The sequence below is a fragment of the Alexandromys fortis genome, unplaced genomic scaffold, assembly GCF_014885135.2.
Source record: "Alexandromys fortis isolate MF-2015 unplaced genomic scaffold, M_Fortis_MF-2015_v1.1 scaffold_10, whole genome shotgun sequence".
NCBI lineage: Eukaryota > Metazoa > Chordata > Mammalia > Rodentia > Cricetidae > Alexandromys > Alexandromys fortis.
Window position 1 is genome coordinate 11,350,846 of NW_026067895.1, and position 18,331 is coordinate 11,369,176.

At 44.3% G+C, this 18,331-nt stretch overlaps 1 protein-coding gene and 1 long non-coding RNA gene across 7 annotated transcripts in view; one reads left to right on the forward strand and one right to left on the reverse strand.

Moving 5' to 3' along the window:
- Smarca2 (SWI/SNF related, matrix associated, actin dependent regulator of chromatin, subfamily a, member 2) overlaps window positions 1–6,679 on the forward strand; it is a 164,168-nt gene extending 157,489 nt beyond the window's left edge. For all 6 annotated transcript variants that reach the window (XM_050160511.1, XM_050160540.1, XM_050160534.1 and 3 more), the window contains 5 exons: window positions 744–849; window positions 1,305–1,406; window positions 3,540–3,672; window positions 5,330–5,472; window positions 6,451–6,679. In XM_050160511.1, coding sequence (XP_050016468.1) covers window positions 744–849; window positions 1,305–1,406; window positions 3,540–3,672; window positions 5,330–5,472; window positions 6,451–6,486 — 520 coding nt within the window. In that variant the 3' untranslated portion in view covers window positions 6,487–6,679. The remainder of the gene's footprint in view (window positions 1–743; window positions 850–1,304; window positions 1,407–3,539; window positions 3,673–5,329; window positions 5,473–6,450) is intronic.
- Window positions 1–18,331, reverse strand: part of LOC126512674 (uncharacterized) — a 44,099-nt gene that overhangs the window by 5,648 nt on the left and 20,120 nt on the right. The window contains exon 2 of the long non-coding RNA XR_007595123.1: window positions 7,387–7,457. This is a non-coding gene — a long non-coding RNA (uncharacterized lncRNA). The remainder of the gene's footprint in view (window positions 1–7,386; window positions 7,458–18,331) is intronic.

Here is an 18,331-nt window from a genome sequence, read left to right on the forward strand (position 1 = left end):
AGCATTTCTCTACTAAACCTGCTTTCAATAAACCACCGTGCACTGGGGGGAGGGCGCAGCCCAGGCTAGAAACATGCAGTGTGCATGTTAGCAATTGTTCTTGGTTTGGTTTTTTTTCCCCCCCCCCTAAATTGCCAAATTGCTCCACACACAGAAGTGCATTTGGGAGACGTGAGGGGCTCCTCGGGCAAGGGATAATAGAAAGGGCTCATGGCATTCGAACACTGTAAAAGGAATGAGACAGAGAGGACTGTGGGGAGTGCACAACAGCTTCGCATTTGCATCTCTCTGTATATTTTAGCATATTTTCTAAATATACAGTGAATTTGAAGACAAAAGGAACATGGGAGTCATGTCCGTGTGCTTTCTCCTAACTCATTTAAAATGAGGCTTGGGCTCAATAAGTTATTTTACATATTTCTGTCATGATGAAAAGAGATTATCTCCTGACAGGGGAGTTTACAGAATACTTGCCACTTCGTGTGTGTGTGTGTGTGTGTGTGTGTGTGTGTGTGTGTGTGTGTGTGTGACAGAAATGGGGACCTAACCGTGCTTTCATGTTGTTTGAAGCCGGCACGGGGAGGGGGGCAGTGGTGGGCGTTTCCTCCATGTACAGAGCCCCCCCCCCCCGCCGTGCCTATATTGGTGGGGCCTCCATTGCTTTATTGACAGTCTCTGAAATGACCCCTTCCCTGAGGAGTGCCTCATCTGCTTTCTCTCTGTTTGTCTCCCCCATCCTGCAGTTCAGGGCGACAGCTCAGTGAAGTCTTCATTCAGTTACCTTCCAGGAAAGAGTTACCAGAATACTATGAATTAATTAGGAAGCCAGTGGATTTCAAAAAGATCAAGGTAGATGCTCTGTTCACTGTTCTTCTTGGAGTAAACAAAGGGGATGCATGGCTGCGCTGGAGTGATTCTCGTGGGGCTGGGGTAGTGGTCTCCCGTTTGCTAAGCACTGACCTACACAAGGCTTGCCCCAGGAGAAGTCGGGAAGGGATGGCTCTGGTTGGTTTTTTCCATTCATGTTATCTGATCATTGGATGCTCAGCTTATATACATTGCATGTTGTTGGGAACCTTCATCTCCCTCCATTGCCACGCAGTTCCCATTCTGTGCACCTTCCTCCCCATGCCTAGGAACACGGGTGGGAGGGTGGTCTTGCTCGATGGCACCCCTTGGGGTTGTGCAGTCCCGCCCGCTCAGCAAGGCTGAACGCTATGAAGAGAGAGGGAAAACCTGGGCTTCCTTAAACAAACAAGGACAGTTACATATTCCTCTTCTGTTTTGTTCAAAATTCCCATCAGGAAAGAATTCGTAATCATAAGTACCGGAGCCTGGGTGACCTGGAGAAAGATGTCATGCTTCTCTGTCACAATGCACAGACATTCAACTTGGAGGGATCTCAGGTACGTGCCGAGTTGTCTGAGAAGTGTCTAACCTTAACCAGGCTGAGGTTCTCAGAAATGAGGCCTTTTTGTTTCTACTTTTCGAATCCCTGCCTCCACCCCAGCCGAACACTGAAAACCGAAAGGACATGTTCTCTGCTACCAATATGAATAGAGGGAGGTTTTGTGCCATCGCTGGCGGTCCTCTTCTCACACTTCCTTCAAGGCTCACCTTCTCAGTAGAGGAGGAACTCAAGCAAGCCACTGAAGGCAATGCCGAGGCTGGGTACCATCTCTCTGCTCATGGAGACTGTATGCGATGATAGTTACCTCCGTTTTTCTAACTGTAACTTTACATGAAGAGTTCAAAGCACAGTGATTGAAAACAGAATGGGGGGTGGGGGAGTCATTGTAAGTAACAGTGAACTTACGGACATAAGGAGGAGGACATTCCTGCTTTAATTACAACTCAATTCCACTTACCTTTGATGGGAACTGATCTTTTTCCAATTTGTCTTTCCGGCCTGATGCTCCCATGTCCAGCAGAAGAGAGGCAGGAGGCCAGGTCAGGTTACACAGAGACCCTGCCCTTGGCTTGTTGCCGAGCAGCGTCCAGTTTCCCATCCAGGAATTGACAGTGTGCTCCGCACATCTCCCCGTCCTGGCCTCGAGCCTTTGCGCTTGTCTCTCCCCAGCCGGTTCATCCTCACCCTGGCTTGTCAGCTCAGATCTCTGGCAGATTTTTCCCCCCCCAGCGTCCCATCCCCACTGTCTTCCCCATTTGCCTCAGGCTGCCGCATCACTTCCTCCAGTATGTGGGTCATCTTGACAGCAAAAGAATCCAGTCCTAGAGAGCGAAGGCCATTCCTTGACACACTGCTTTTGAATCGTGCTCAAAAGATAACATAAACTTTACCACCTTAACTGTTTCTTAAGGGTGCAGCTCAGTAGTGTTAAGGCTGCCCCTGGGGGTCTTTAACAGGTCAGTGGCAGTATTTCATCTCTTAGAAATGGTGACACCATATGCCTTTAATAGTTCTTACCCCACACCCTAGTTCCTCTATAACCACCCTCTACATCGCATGAATTTGACTACGTAAGTGGGATCACTTCATGTCCATCTATCGGTGACTGGCCTCCTAGGGCTGTTCTGTGTTGTAACAGGTGATGGGAGGCCCCTCCTCCCAAAGGCTGAATCCTATTGGCTGCATCTGCCATGTTGTCTTTAGTCGTCCATCTATCTGCAGATCTTTGAGCTCCCTCTTAGCTCTTGGCTATGGTGCATTCTTCAGAACACGAGCGTGCGGAGGATATGTATTTCCCCATGACTCTGCGTCTCATTATTTTGGGTGTCTCTCCAGACATGAGGTTGCTGGATCATAGAGTGGCTCTGTTTGAATTTCTTGAGGGAAAGGACCGTGTTTAGGTTGACTTCCTGTTTCTCAGTGGTGTCTTATCACTGCTGTGCACGGTCTGCACTGTGTGACTTGGCTGCACTGAAGCTCAGCGACAGGGAACAACCTCGTAAAGGGTTTCTTTGTCACGGTATTTAAGGGAGCCACTTAAATAAGTGTGGCTTAAAATATTGTCAAAGATACTGCCTTCTGCACCCGTCTGCCACAACACATCCTTTTGAGTTTGGCTTCGTGTATTTGGTCTTCCTCTGAGTATCTTTTTGCCTATATTTAGACTCAATGGTTTAGCCTCTGGGTTTTCACTAGAGTTAATGGTAACCTGGGGAGTGGCTCAGTGTTGAAAGCATTTAACATACAAGTGTGAGGACCAGTTTAGAGTTCCAGAATCTGGGTATGTTTAGGGGCTAGCCTATAATTCTAGCAGATAGATATCCTGCCTCAGTGACTAAAATAAAAGAGTGACTGAGGAAGATACCTGATAACCACATGTGTGGCCACACCCACTGTACACATGGAGGGGGTGGGGGAGCCAATAGTGGCATCTCCTAAAATAAAGCTTGTGTGTGCTTGTGTGTGTATGCGTGCGCATGTGTGTACTTGCGTGTGTGTGTGTGCGCGCGCGCACACGCGCGCGTGTGCCTGTGTATGTGTGTTGTTGAAGGAGGGAGGTGCATACAACAGTTGTGGGTCTGCGGGCCTCAGCCTATGGTTTTTAACAGTTGACACTGTGACCATTTAGATCTATGAAGACTCCATTGTCCTACAGTCAGTGTTTAAGAGTGCTCGGCAGAAAATTGCCAAAGAAGAAGAGAGTGAGGAAGAGAGCAATGAAGAGGAGGAGGAAGATGATGAAGAGGAGTCCGAGTCAGAGGGTAAGCCCCCGCCTTGGGCCCCGCCCACGTCCTGGGCTGTTTCCACGGGTACTTAAGGCCATATGCTCACCCTGCTCATGCCAGTCTTCTCAGCTGTTAACATTGAGCACAGCAGCCACGGAGCTCAGGCCTGCCAAGGTTCATTGAGAAAACTCTGCCCGTGTTGCCTTTGGATGTTGGAGTCACACTGATGTGCACACCACCTGTCACTCCTTAGCACCATAGCCTGACAACCACAGGGCTTAAAGAACATGCTAGCCTCATCACCCACCCCCACATCTAACAAGTTCCCACGGGGTGCTGCTTGGCTCAGGCCCCACTTAGTCAGTCATTGATTTTTTAAAAAATAATTGTCAAACTCATCTGAGTGAGGACGCCTGTCAGTTTTGGTCTGCTTAGAGACAGGCCTTCAAGACCACCGTTTGGTTGACTGCTAATTATTTGCTTAGTGACTTGGGAAGTGAAAATAAATGGTATAATCTATAGTATTTTGAGAAGTGTGTTCTAGTTTTATGATACTTTTTTAGCGTAAGTTTCCACACTTAACAGATCTAAAAGCATTTTAAAAATGTTATCAGAATGTCTTACTTTACTGTTCCAATGAGGCTATTTCCTTATATTCTCCCACGACACTGGAAGTCTCATCTCACATCTCCTTTCTGCAATGACCAAATCCCCTATCCCCGCTGTAATCTGTACAGCCAGGCTGGAGATCTATGAACACCGGCTTATGTGGTAGCTCTACCTTCTCGTGACCTCACCCTCAAACAGTTGGGAGTGGTAGCCATTGGGTACCTATTCTAGAAGTTGTTTCGGAGCCATGGCACTTTGTACTCTTCTGAGTAAGAGCAGAAGGGGCTGCAGTCTTCCTGAAGGTGCATTTGACGGATAGCATTAGAATGTCCCATGTGGCTCCTACCACTGTACCCCCACCAACGTCTGCCAACATGGTTTCACAGTGGCTTTGTTTGTTATAGCGCCCATCGCTGGGGACTGATTAAATCAGTTATAGTGTGAAGCGAGCATGGGAACTTTTCAGGTGTTGAACAGAATTAAGCTACATGAGTGAGCTAATACATTTGGCTCTCTCCTGTGTGTAAGTAAAGAGCAAGGCATGGACAGTGGGTGTGCCTGAAGGTCCATGTAGTAACTAAATAAAATTGTGTGTGTGTGTGTGTCTATAAATACTTGGATTTTTGGTGTGATAAGTCTATAGAATATTTTTCTGTGAATAATCACTAGAGAGCCATGAAATGGGGCAAAAGAAGTATGTTGTCTTTATTTCCATTTTGTCCTATTTCTACATTAAAAAAATGCTAATCGAACTCTACTAAAGTTTTAAACGAAAGAGTAACTTACACAGTGGAATCATCCTTTTTTAACCTTTGTAAGATTTGTTAATAGCTAATGTAATTTTTTATTTGATAACTGCCCTGTTGAGCCCTCGGGAGCCAGGGAAAGGATCCATCCGCTACGCTGAGGTCTTTCTCCCTGTGACTATGTCACTTAACCACTTCCTCTTGGCACAGGGATTAACTAGACAGGGTACTCTTGAGGCTCTCTGGCACTCTGGGAAGTCGGGCTTGGCATCTCCAGGTGGGATAATCATTTTACTGATTTTGAATCCTCACTGTGGTCTGTTTTGCGTCCACTCCAGCAAAATCTGTGAAGGTGAAGATCAAGCTCAATAAAAAAGAAGAGAAAGGCCGGGACACTGGGAAAGGCAAGAAGAGGCCAAATCGAGGCAAAGCCAAACCTGTAGTGAGCGATTTTGACAGCGACGAGGAACAGGATGAGAACGTGAGTGCGCATGCCCGGGCATCTCCAGCTCTCAGGCTGTCTTGGGGTATGCGCCCCTCCTCGTTTAGACTGAGGATGGGAACAGAGCTGCGGAATTTAGAACGCGGAGTCTGAAGCTGTGTGTGTCGCTGCAGACATGAAAAGCTCCTCCATCAGTCCCCACCCCTCTTTTCAATCTCCTAGGGCACGCAGGTGCAAATACAGTTTTCTTCATGGCTGGTTAATATTTTATATCTCTCTCACCCAGCTTGCTGTAAGCATATAGCAGATCAGATAAAATACTGGTTAGAGGAGGAGAAGGAAAAAGCATTTTGATGTCAGAGATTTGGGCTCTGGTGCCCTGAGATTAGATATCTCGAGGCTTTCGTTTTATCGGGAAAATGTTTAAGGAGTGTTTTGTCAAAGCAGGTAGCTTCCGCTCTGAAGAACAATTAATGTTTGTATGTGTATCATCACGTAGATGTGACTTGGGTCCTGGTTCCTGGTTCGGGAGAACAACAGGCAGAAGCTTGGCCAGTCCCCTCCTTTAACTCTCAGCTTCCCTGCCACCCAGTCCCTACACAGTTTCCGTCCTGGAAAGACCGGTTTCCATTTTAGTATATTTGTGAATTTGATTCTCCTTCAACACTTTGCAACCTCAGCCCGACTGGGAAGTTCTAGAATTAGGCTTATTCTATTTTGGTTAGATTTAAAACACTGTGTTTTCTTGAGATGGCTTACCAGCGAGCAGATATTCAAGGCACGATCTTTCTCTTGTTGTGGGACAGTTTTTCCAAGGCTCAGATAAAAATAGAAACAGTTCGCCATAAACTTCAGAAGCCGAAGTGGCAGACAGCAAATGCGGCTGGCAGGCATCGCCTGGAGATTGTTGGCTGGGCACTCCTCAGCATAGAGAGTGCCCATGCCTCCACACTCAGTGCCTGTCTTCCCACGGAAGGAGATGTGGCGCCCTCAACTCTTTCTACCTTTCTCTCTCAGGAGCAGTCAGAAGCAAGCGGGACTGATGACGAGTGAGCAGTGTGGACTCGAGCTGACCGTGGCAGAACCGCACACTTTCTTCCCCTCTCCTTTCTCCCCAGTGAGTTCATTTGCCCTTTGGGCACTGGGTTATTTCTCCGTCCTCATTTTCATCTAGAACTAGCTTTAGGATAGTGCCAGACAAACATATGATATCATGGTGTAAAAAAAAAAAAAAAAAAAAGAACAACACACACACACACACATTTGTAACATATTGTGACCAAATGGGCCTCAAAGATTCAAAGATTAAAAACAAAAGCTTTTGATGGAAAAGATGTGGGTGGATAGTATATTTCTACAGGCGGGTCGAATTTGGAAGCGGTTTGATGTGCTTGCTTCTATCCTCTGTCCTGGTGAGAAGATTTCTATCTTCTACAGTGCTGATGACCAGGAGCAGCCACTGAAGGCCACTGGTTATTTTATTTTTCATCAGGCGATTTTCATTTGTTCAGTATTGTTTTTGTTTGTTTGTTTTTTACACTGTGGTACATATAAGCAACTTCCCTAGGTGACAAGTGTACAGTAGTTAGATATCACCTACATATACATTTTTCCATTTTATGCTCTATGATCGGAAGAACAAAAGAAAAAAGCTTTTTGACTTGTATAAGATTTATGTCTACTGTCAACATTGCGGTTTTTTTTTTTTTTTTGCTCTTGTTTTATTGACAATGCTATTGAATATTACTGTGTCTGGAGTGTCCCGATGGCTTCTTTTGTCACCTGAGCTCCTGTGTTACCAATGTGTATGGTCTCCTTCTCCCTAAAGTGTACTTAATCTTTGCTTTCTTTGCACAATGTCTTTGGTTGCAAGTCATAAGCCTGAGGCAAATAAAATTCCAGTAATTTCGAAGGATATGGTGTTGGTACTTTCCTAATAAACCGATAGCTTACCTTGATGCTGTCGTCTCTTCTTTTATGAGTCTGGGGGCGCTGAAACCTTTTGGGCTTGACATGGCAGCTTCCTGCAGAGAGAGGAGAAGGTTATTGCTATATAGATCACACGAGCAGAGGGGACTTCTCCAGAAACGATCTGCGCGTGTTGTTAAAGGCAAAGGAGACCACTGCTTTCCTAACTTAAAGAGGGGCAGCTGCTGTTCAAGCCACACTGTCCCTATCAGCTTTGTCTCATAGCTTAAATTTCATTCATTAGTCAGAAAATCTATAAAGGTAACATTTTTATGTGGAGACTGGCCCAGTGAATACCTGTATACCATTCCCACTGAGATTTAACAATATTTTCTGCTCTGCACTCCCCGTTTTAATAAGCTGTGAGGATGTAAGTCACAGTATCACACACTCAGCACAAATCTAAGAGCGGGAGACTGTCCCACTGTCACAGGAGAAGGGGTTAGTGTCCATTTCCTAATAGCTGTTGGACTAGTTGACAGCCTGTTTCCCAATTGTCCTAAATTCGTTTGTTTTTTCAATTATACATCTCATTGTCTTTTTTAAATCTTCAAAAAGCCATCGCAGAGATTGGTGCATCCTTTCCCAAGGAACCACTGGCAGAGTCAAATGGAAGTTTCCGGCCCCACTAACAAGTGGGCGAACATGTTCTAAGGAACAGTTGAGGGTTCCTGAGATTATGCTTGGTGGGATGTCCAGAGCACAGTCTTGAGGAACTTCATCTTCTTGTCAGCTCTTGTCTGGCTTTCTGGTTACCCTGAGCATCCCAGAATATTGTATCTCATTTCTTGGTTTGCATGTAGGATTTACAGAGTCGTCAAAGAAAAAGCCAAATTAAGTTTCCTTTCTGAGGCAGTTTAGTATCAGTTCAGAGAAAACTGTAGGAGGAGAGAGCCGCTTGTTGGTTCCCACTTCCCAGAACCAAAATAATCACACAGAAACTATATTATTTAAATCACTGCTTGGCCCGTTAGCTCTAGCTTCTTATTAGCACTATTCTCTGATGTGGGATTCACTTAAAAATTATATTAATATGGGGTTTCTCTTAACTTTTTGAGTTACCTTTCCATTACTACAGCAGGTGCTGGAGATACTAAATTCCTAACAAGAAAAAGGTTCCCAGCTCACACTTTTAGAGCTTCTAGTCCAGAGTCTGCTCACCCTATTGTTCTGGACATCCCTGTGAAGCCAATACCTCAGAGCAAGAGAATGGAACCAAGGTCCTACAGTTGCCTTCAGAATCATGCTACCAGTGACCTCAAGACCTCACGCTAGGCCCCACCTGCTCAAGCTATGACTACCTCCCAAAAGCACCCCCTTGGGAAATGCAAGCCATGAGCCTTTGGGGGCTATTCAAGATCTAAACTACATCAAAATAATATCCTAAGCGTACTTTTTTCCTACAGTTATTGTTAAGCCTGTCTCTGCCAGCTTTATAAATTGGACTTTGTTCATTTATAAAGTGGACCTATTATATCAGAATCAGTACTGTTGATAGTTTGAAGGGGTCTTAGGATGTGTTCCCATAGGAAAGGATAGTTTGTGTGTGTGTGTGTGTGTGTGTGTGTGTGTGTGTGTGTGTGTGGCTTCCGTCAAGCTCTCCAGGTACACACTGTGTGGAAGACATTCCCCAACATTTCCCCCATGTAAACACCAGAGCTATCCTTCCAGGGAGATCCTGGGAGCCTTGATGGAGGTGGGTCTTGTATCTTATCTGTTGATTTCATTGGTTAATAATAAAGAAACTGCCTCGGCCCTCATAGGACAGAAAATTAGGTAGGCGGAGTAGACAGAGGAGAATGCTGGGAAAAAGAAGCTGAGTGAGGAGTCCGCCATGATTCTCCCACGCCAGACAGACGCAGGTTAAGATCCTCTCTGGTAAGCCAGCTCATGGGCTACACAGAATATTAAAAATGGGTTAGAACAATATGTAAGAGCTAGCCAATAAGAAACTGGACCTAGCCGGGCCAGACAGTGTTTAAAAGAATACAGTTTCCGTGTAATTATTTCTGGGTATAAACTAGCCATGCGGGCGGCCGGGTGCCGGGGACGCAGCCCTGCCGCTCCTATTTCAACAGAGCCTTGCCTCAGTTAAGTCCCTCAGAGTTGACTTCAGTCTCCTCTGTGCTCCTGGCAACCTGAGTTAAGGTAAGACCTGCGCTCAGAGCGTGGGGCCGCATGGTCCCAAACGAGGTGATTTTCATAGGTCTGCCCTTTAGAGTGGGATATTCTGGTGGACGTCTAGCAAGTGCACCAGATACAGCCATGTATCTCCTTCAACAGCACAGTGCTTTTGGGGAAACAGTGTTGTATGATGTCCTGTGCGAATATTATAGATCATGCTGATGAGAAATAAACGGTAGCAATGGTGCCAGATGCTTCTATGGGACCACTGTTGTATATGGAAAGTCACTGCAGTGAGTGGCTGCTCTGGAGCAGGCATGGCTAAGGTTTTTAAAACCTAATTTAAAGCTGTTCTCTCTCTCTCTCTCTCTCTCTCTCTCTCTCTCTCTCTCTCTCTCTCTCTCTCTCTCCCTCTCTCTCTCTCTCATTATAAAACTGTGATCATAACCCTGACTTAGAATCAAATGTGTGGGTTGTTCCTGGCTTTGTCCCAGACATGCTTGAGTTTCAGTTTCCTCTGCGAAATGTGGAGTGTGTTGTCTGTAAGTCTAACCTTATAGCTCACATATAGCCTTGTTAGTAAAAGTTTCTACTATTTAGAGAAAAAATTAACTTAAAAATGTCATTAAAGAATACCAGAAAAATTAACAGAATTAAGAGGCAGTTTCCAAAGCAGTGGTTCTCAACCCTCTTAATTCTGTGACCTCTCATACAGTTCCTCATGTGGTGGTCACCCTCCCAGTCATAAAATTATTTCATTGCTACTTCATAATTATAATTTTGATACTGTTATAAATTGTAACGTAAATATCTGATATGCAGGATATCTGATACAGGACCCCCAAAGGGGTCACAACCCACAGGTTGAGAACCGCTCTTGTAAAGGCTCATCAAGCATTGATGGTTTCAGACTTAATGTTTGACAGAGTGTAGTTCCCTGGACCCACATAACCAGCATCATTTGGGGACATGGGACTCAGGCTCATCCAGAACCCACTCAAGGAGAAACTCCTGGTGTGCCCTGGAATCCAACACACCTTTCCTGGTGTGGAAAACCACAAATCTAAGTGTGGCAAATTTCTGTTCATTCATTTCAGGGAAGCAGTGTGCGGCCACATTCATCTTCTTTTCAATTGCTATGTCCAGTGTGAACACCCTGCACACCATCATTCTAAAGAACGTCTGCGTATGTGAGAATGGATAGCAGGATGGGAGGATGTGATCTCTCGCCTACTTTCCTGTCCTGTGTGTGTGACAGCCAACAGTCTTCATTTGTTTCTGAGTTGAACCTCATTCTGACTGATACGGTCTAATTCTTGGGGGAAATATCTTTGGTTTGCTTAGCAGAACAGTCCCGACAGTCTCCTGCTAATGGATACAGCCTTCCCCCCCCCCCACAGGAATTTCATATGAACAGTCAATCTTGCTGCACAGATGCCTTGCAGGAAAGAACCAAGCTGATTCTTGAAATTTGCTAGAGGTGTGCCAAGCTAAAGGATGGGCTTTTGCTTGTTTGAATGTGCAGTCATATAGTGTGTGAGGCTCACAGCATTCTGGAGGTAGAGGCAGAAGAATCACCACCACAAGCTGGGGCTGTGTTGTGAGACTGTCTCACCCAACACCCTAGCAACAGAGTATTCTAAACCTCGAGAAAACTGCTCCTCAAAAGTGAAGGAACATTTGGAAGTCCAAACAAAGAGTTTGAGTTCAAGGCTAGCCTGGGCTATCTAGTGAGGACACCCCCCCCACACACACACACCATATCAAAGACAGAGAGAGAGAGGAATAAAGCATACTAATTATATTAATAGTTGCTTAGATTTCTTTTCTTTGTCTTTGATATTCTGTAGTTTCTCATAAAAATTGAGGGCTTTTCTTTTTTATTCTGAGTGGGACCATCTTTTTCCTTCAGGGAAAAGGAAAATAAAGGGCAGAGACTGTGCTGTATGAAGAAAGAGTCCCAAAGCTATCTTGGATCCAGTCCCCACCAAAGACCAATGACATTTTTATAGTGCATAGAAAAATAGATCCTAAGATTCGTATAAAGTCACAAAAGAATAGCAAAACAAAAAAATTGGAGGCAGTACTCCTTAGCTTTGAAATATGATTTAAAAAAACCTATAATAAACAAAATAGCATGGTACTGCCATAAAGACAACATATGTTCTATCGAACTGAAAAAGTCTTTAGAACAAAATTCTATACTTACTGTCAATACATATATGCCAAAGGGACCAAAGGGCATGCAGTGGGAGAAAGTCTCTTTAATAAAAACTGTTGGCCCTCGTGTGCATATACCCAAAGGATGCCACTTCCTGTAATAGCTTTCACTGGCTTTTCTCACAGCAGCAAGAAATGAAGTCAGCCTAGATAGCCATCCACTGGAGAAAAGGTAATGAAAATGTGGCCCATGTATGCAATGGGGTTTTATTCATGTGTGCAGAAGAAAAGTGACATTAGCAGGAAAATGCTTGAATCTGGAAAACATTAAGGGAGGAAACCCAGGCTCAAACCGTATGGTCTCTCTCGTCCGCAGATCTCTGCCTCTGTCACATATGTGTGTCCAAGAAGGGGAAGAGAGGGGTAAAGGTCAGAAAACTAGAAGGGATTAAGGGCGGGCAAAGAAGACAAGAGAACAAAGTGGAAGGATGGGCATTGGGGGAAAGGACAGAGAGGGGGAAGACAAGGCAGAGAAGGGAGGGATGGGACAATCAAGTCAAATGAAGTATGGATGATAAGCCCATACGGAAACCTATTACTTTGTAAGCTAATTGAAAATTTATAAGTGAAAAAGAAATGAATGGTGTTGCCCACATGCAAAAGCATGGAATGGGCCCCTCTCTCACATATGCAAAGATCAACTCAAAGTGGATTAAAACCTAACTGTGAGAGCGAGACCTATGAACTACTTACTATCGCCACATGTAGCGCTACTAATAAAAACCCAGAGGCAGATATTGGGGTTCAAGTTAAGGATCAGAAAAGCAAATCAGCAAACCACTAGAGAGCTCTTATCTCTACGAAATCGTCAGACTGAAAAAGAGAGTGAGTTCCTGTCATCCTGCCTTATATTCCTCTCTAGGGCTTGGACTAAAGGCGTGCATCACCAGTGCCGGCCTTTTTGGCTTACTAGTGTGGCTGCTGGGATTAAAGGTGTGTGCCACCACTGCCTGGCCTGTATGGTTGATTAGTGTGGCTAGCTTTACACTCTGATCTTCAGGCAAGCTTTATTTATTGAAACACAGACAAAATATTACTATTTCCCCTCTTTTGTGTAAAAAAGTAGGAGACTATAAATAAAAACTAAGTACAATAACTCTATACAATATATATAGGCAATAAGTACATCGACTGAAAGACAACAGTAGTTTCATGACCTTGAACTGGACAAAAAGTCAATCTGATGCTCACACTACAGGTAAGAAAAGCAAAGGAGACCTTTGGGACTGTTTGTCACAAAGTGGAAGATTTCTGCCCAAGGAGCCTAGAGGACAGAACTGTGTTTGCAAAGCATGCATCTTGAAAGGGATTGTGACCTAAAGTATATAATATACAAAATAGCATCCCCCTCCCCATCTGACTTGAGACCAGGCTCAGGATCTGCATAGGTATCTCTCAGAAGATGTGGAAACTGCCAGTCAGCATATGAAGAAGAATTTAACATTACTTATGTAATCAAGGAAAGACATAAAACCTCAGTAAGCTCCTGCCTCTCACCAATTAGAACAGCTGTTCTACAGACGGCTCAGAGTCGGCCAGAAATGGAGCAAAGGGGAGATTACATAGTATTGTCAGGAACCCAAGTTAGTACAACTGTTATGGAAAACGGTGCAAGGATCTTCCAAAACTTCAAATAATTACCATATGTATGTGTGCATGTTTGTATGCATGTATGCATGTAGTGAAAAGAAATGAAGTCCATTTGCAGAAGAAACATCTGCACTGCTTATGAACATCCAGACCTAAATCTACCTGTCTGCTCAAAGGGAATGGCTATATTGCATGGTCTGCCCATTCTGTATCTACACACTAGGAATACCCTTAAGCCAGCCAGCGTAGCAGTGTTAGCCTGGTGGGCATTGCATTCACTCAAGAGTGATCTGGCATATGGAATCTAAAGAATTTGGTAAACCTTAAGAGTGAAATAGTAGTTACCAGAAGCAAAGGGTAAAGGGGTAGGAGCGGGGAGTTGGGGTGATGGGGCTGAGGTCTGAATTTTACTATTTTTAAGACTACGTTCTATCCATTCTGTTACAGTCGGAGTAGCGGTGGTTAGCAGTGACTAAAGCAGACTGTAACTGTTCTCATCTCAAAGACAGATGTGACTGTGCTATCCTGGTTCCTCGGTATACAATGCAGAAGAAGCCCATCAGAACATCACACTCTACTCCTTAAATATGCAGGATCATTATGTGTCATTCGAAAAGTTCAAGGAACCCAGGAAAACAGCCTTAGAGGAGGATGAAATATTTGACTCCTCTTCTTCCTAATTCACCTCCCCAGACAACTTGTGCAAAAGAACAACATCAGCATCCCTGATGATCAGAGCATGTGGGCAGATGGAATGCTGGATAAAATGTTACACCGTCTGCAAGGAGCCAGTGGGGAAGGCCTTGCTGTAAGGGCTGGCTCTTCCCTTGTGGTATGGCACTGTCGCAAAGTAGACCTGCCCACATGGTTGTAGCTATGTATTGTCATCTCTAGGGTAATTATTTAAAACGCTTTTAGTTAAAAAACTTTTAGAAGTATAAGGGACGAAGATGTACTTGAGCGGTGGGGTGCTGGCTTCACATGCAAAGACCTTGGAGTTGATAGTCTGATTGCTAAGGTCAAAGAGTAACTGGTATGCTAAGGAATGAAAAATAGCACATAGGACGCAGGAAGTGCAGAAGACAGAAGACAAGGCTATAAGATAGAAATTATTATTAATTAATTATTATTATTGATTAATTATTAATTCAGCTATGGCAGACCTCACTATCTGAGTTAACAAGAAACAAACTCAACCCAAACATAAAGACACTTATAAAGAGAGGATGGCTTCCCATTAGACATCAATTTAATATCAGAGAAAAACCCTCGGGATAAAAAAGGTTACTACCTATTGAGGAAAGGGAAAATTGCGATGTAAATTCAAATTTGCTTCCTCTCCATCTACTATTGTTCATGCACCTTTCTCCCAGACTTACTAGTTTATAAACTTGCAACACATTTGCCCCTTATAGCAGGAAGGTTTTGGAGGTGCATACCTTAGTATGAACACGTCTATAATCAGGGTATTAAAGCAGGACATGGTGGTGCGTGCCTGTCATCAGGGGAAGCATGAAGATCAGGTGTTCAAGGCCTGTGTCTGCTACTTAGTTTGAGTTCTGCTTGGGCAGCATGAAGTTCTGTCTCAAAAGGCAAAATAACAGAAGCTGTTCAGAGCATTTTCCTCACCTGCAGAGGCTTTCTCAGGGTCATTTGGTCCCAGCCCTGAAGGCATAAGTCACAAACAATCCCACACCAGTTTGGAATTATGACCAATAAAGAAGCTATTTATTTAAAGGGCAAAAACTTACAGATTACCCTCCCGGCTCTCTATGCAATCAGGAATGGAGCCTACTGCCTGAGCAGCAGGAAGCAGAGCCAGAGCCGGAGCCGGAAGCCAGAGCAAGCCAGAGCGTGCGCAGAGGGAAGTGGCCGCTTTTTTTAAAGGGAGAGAGACCACGCCCCAGAGCGGAAGGAGCTCCCAGTAACACAGCCCCCCTGACCATCAGCCTCAGGCAACACCCACTTTTTATCACCCTAGTTTCACAGACAAAGAGAATCACACACTGTGAAGTCTCGTGTTTTTTTTTTTAATCCTATTAATGTTTTTTGAGATTCATGTTTTTGCACCTTTTTATTGCTGAGTAGTATTTCATAGTGAATATTCCACAAACTGTACAGCCTGGGTCTCCCAGGAATGCAAGGGCTGGGAACAGCAGGGGACTGACTGTGTAATTCCTTGAGTCCCTGGGGCTGGCAAGACCCTGCCAGCAGAGGCTTCTCTCTTCCCTTGGTCTTCTCAAGAAACTTTCTCACAGTGGCAGTTTTGGGGGGAGGCTGACCCTTAAAGGAGACACCAGCTCATTTGTGGTGAGGTTCACACTTGGCTGTTTGCTGTGCTTTGGTAGAAATGTAACTGTTCGTCCATTTAGTGGACTTCAGATGCACAGTGTTTGCAGTGAGTGTGACCCCGGGAAGATGCCCTTCTAGAGAAGGAAGCCTATGACAATAATTCACACTTAAGGACTTCTAGAGATTTCTTAACTTACAAATGTGATTTACGTTTATGTTTGTTTGTTTAGGGAGGTTAAATTGGAGAAGTAGAACTCCAAGAATGTGTAGTACCCAGTTACTACACATAAGCGCCACTTCCAGAAATTTCTGTCCACACAAAATGTCCTAAGACACGGTAGTTGAAAACAGTGTCAGGAAGAAACAGCACAGTCCTCTAAGGCTCTCTCTACTCAGGGTGTCCAGTTCCCCAACACTTTCCATCAGTGGCATTTGAATCAGCCCAGGTGACTTTCCACCTTTTCTGGGAACATGTATGGGAGTAAAAGTCCTTTATAACCAATGTGGATAAGGAGAGCTTCCTTAGAGTCAGGACCAGCTTCTACCACTGCCAAATGTTCTTCAATGGCCTTTCTTTAAAACAGACATCGAGGGCTTCTTACACTGAGTCCTACATTCAATGTGGAACAAAGACCAAGTGCCAGCACTTGTGTGTCTGTCCTGTATGTCCTCTGAAGTTAGGAGGACCTCATTTAAGAAGCCTTCTTGGTGGATGATCTGATGTAGTAGCCACCAAGGTGAAGTAAGGCTCCTGCGGTGTGCTTTGTCACCCAGTTGGTGCTGCGCTCTTGGTCTGCCTTTTAAGACCTGGCAAGGGCTAACCTGGTGTCTGGTTTGGGTTCAGCAGTGGATGAATATCATAACCTGGTTTTGCTTCAAAGTTGTTTTCCTTCTGTTGATTTCCAAACGGTAGGCAAGCAGTGCAAACAACGTGCGCTTGATAGGGACAGTGGTATCCAAAGTTAGGTGGTCCAGAGTGAGAGGCCCACCGGGTCACAGCAGCTTAGTCCCCCAAGGTTCTGAAAAGTGATAGTTACAAGATAGCCCATGCTCACATATTTATGCAGAAGTATTTAATACTAAACCCACAGGGTTTTCTTATATCTTTAAAAGACTTAATGTCCTTCTATCTATGTTGCCACAATTTCAACTGGCAAATTTTTTTTCTTAGTAATGAAATAATAACTTGGTTACTATCAATGGTGCTGTAGAGTCCATCAAATATTTTATTCTTCATGCCCACTTTATATACAGTAGCACACACATTCTAGAGAGAAATACCATCACTCAACGAAGAGCACACCATTCTTTCCACCTGGTGCCTATTCCATTGCATCATTGGAAGTCGTCAAATCTGTTCCATGCGTACAGGCCTGTGCCTGTCACTGCTGATAACAACAGATGGTGTGAATAGCATGAGCAGCCGAGTGCTGTAGGTGTAGAGGGGCCTCGAGAAGGTTTCTTTGGGGCTGTTAAGAGAAACTTGGATGTTAAGTGGATGATAAGAAACACGGCTTAAAGCTGAAGAGAGGAAACCATTGTTGGCACCTTAGTCTGGCTGGACCATGAAAAAAAAAAAACCTTTCCAAATGCCACTGGCAAAATGGCATGAGCATACTCAAATTTCAAGTCATCAGTGAGAAATGTCTGCCAGGAAGCAAGTATCGACTGCTCCAGAATTACCTGAAGAGCTTGTGAAATCAGATCTCTGAGTTCCATGTATCATAGAGTTTTTGCTGTTTAAGGCATTGGGCCAGGCCTGAGAATTCCCCTCTCTGAGATGTCAGCAGTGACCTTACGCTGGCCTCTGGACCACACCTTGAGAATGACTGCTCCTGATTACAAGCGAGTCTTCAGTTACACTTGGCCAGCACAACATTTTATTACATTACACATTGTCACAAACATTTAGAAATGGATATAGCTTCTAAAAATCCAGATTTGATGCTAATGTTGGAAAACTGGGGAAGCCCATGGCAGAAACTAAATTTTCCGTTTCCTGTTTGATTAAACTAAAAGAGCCACTTATTTATCCTTAACATGGGGCTCTCATTGGAATTCACGCCATTCTATGCCCTGGGCCTCCTCCAACTCTCTGGGTAGCTGCCGCAAGTTCTCTCTTGCTCTGGGACTCTGCATATGCACTTTTGTTATCTAGAATGTTCTTACCATTGCTGCTGCTGCAGCCTGGCTTTCACTCATCCCTCTGCCTTCACCTGAGAGGCCACTCCCTCCCATGATCTTGGTCTGCTGTTCCTGTGACAGAGAGGAGCTATTTCTCTGTATGCTCCCACAGTGGCCTGGAGCTTCTCCAGTGAAGCTACCACATCCCCCTGTATTAACTCTTGATCAAATGAGTGGATGAAGACATAACACAGCCAGAGTGTAATAAATAATATTATCCAATCTTTGTCTTTCCCCCCTAGGTGACTGCAATGGAGTCTTAGTTTATATTCCTAATTTTAGAGGAACAATAATAAAAAAATGTAATTTTAATAGACTTCCATTAAAATTGCCATTTCAGAAGAGAAATAAATTTAAACTCCTTAATTATTTAAAATATCCCACTAGCCTGTGCTGCAACTCAAGCTTCATTGTGCTTGGCTTGAACGTGCTACAGCAGTATCCAGATACACATTCCTGGAGATCGTCTGTGACTACCGTTTTATTTGTTGTTTTTGTTGTTGTTGTTTTTTTTTTTTTT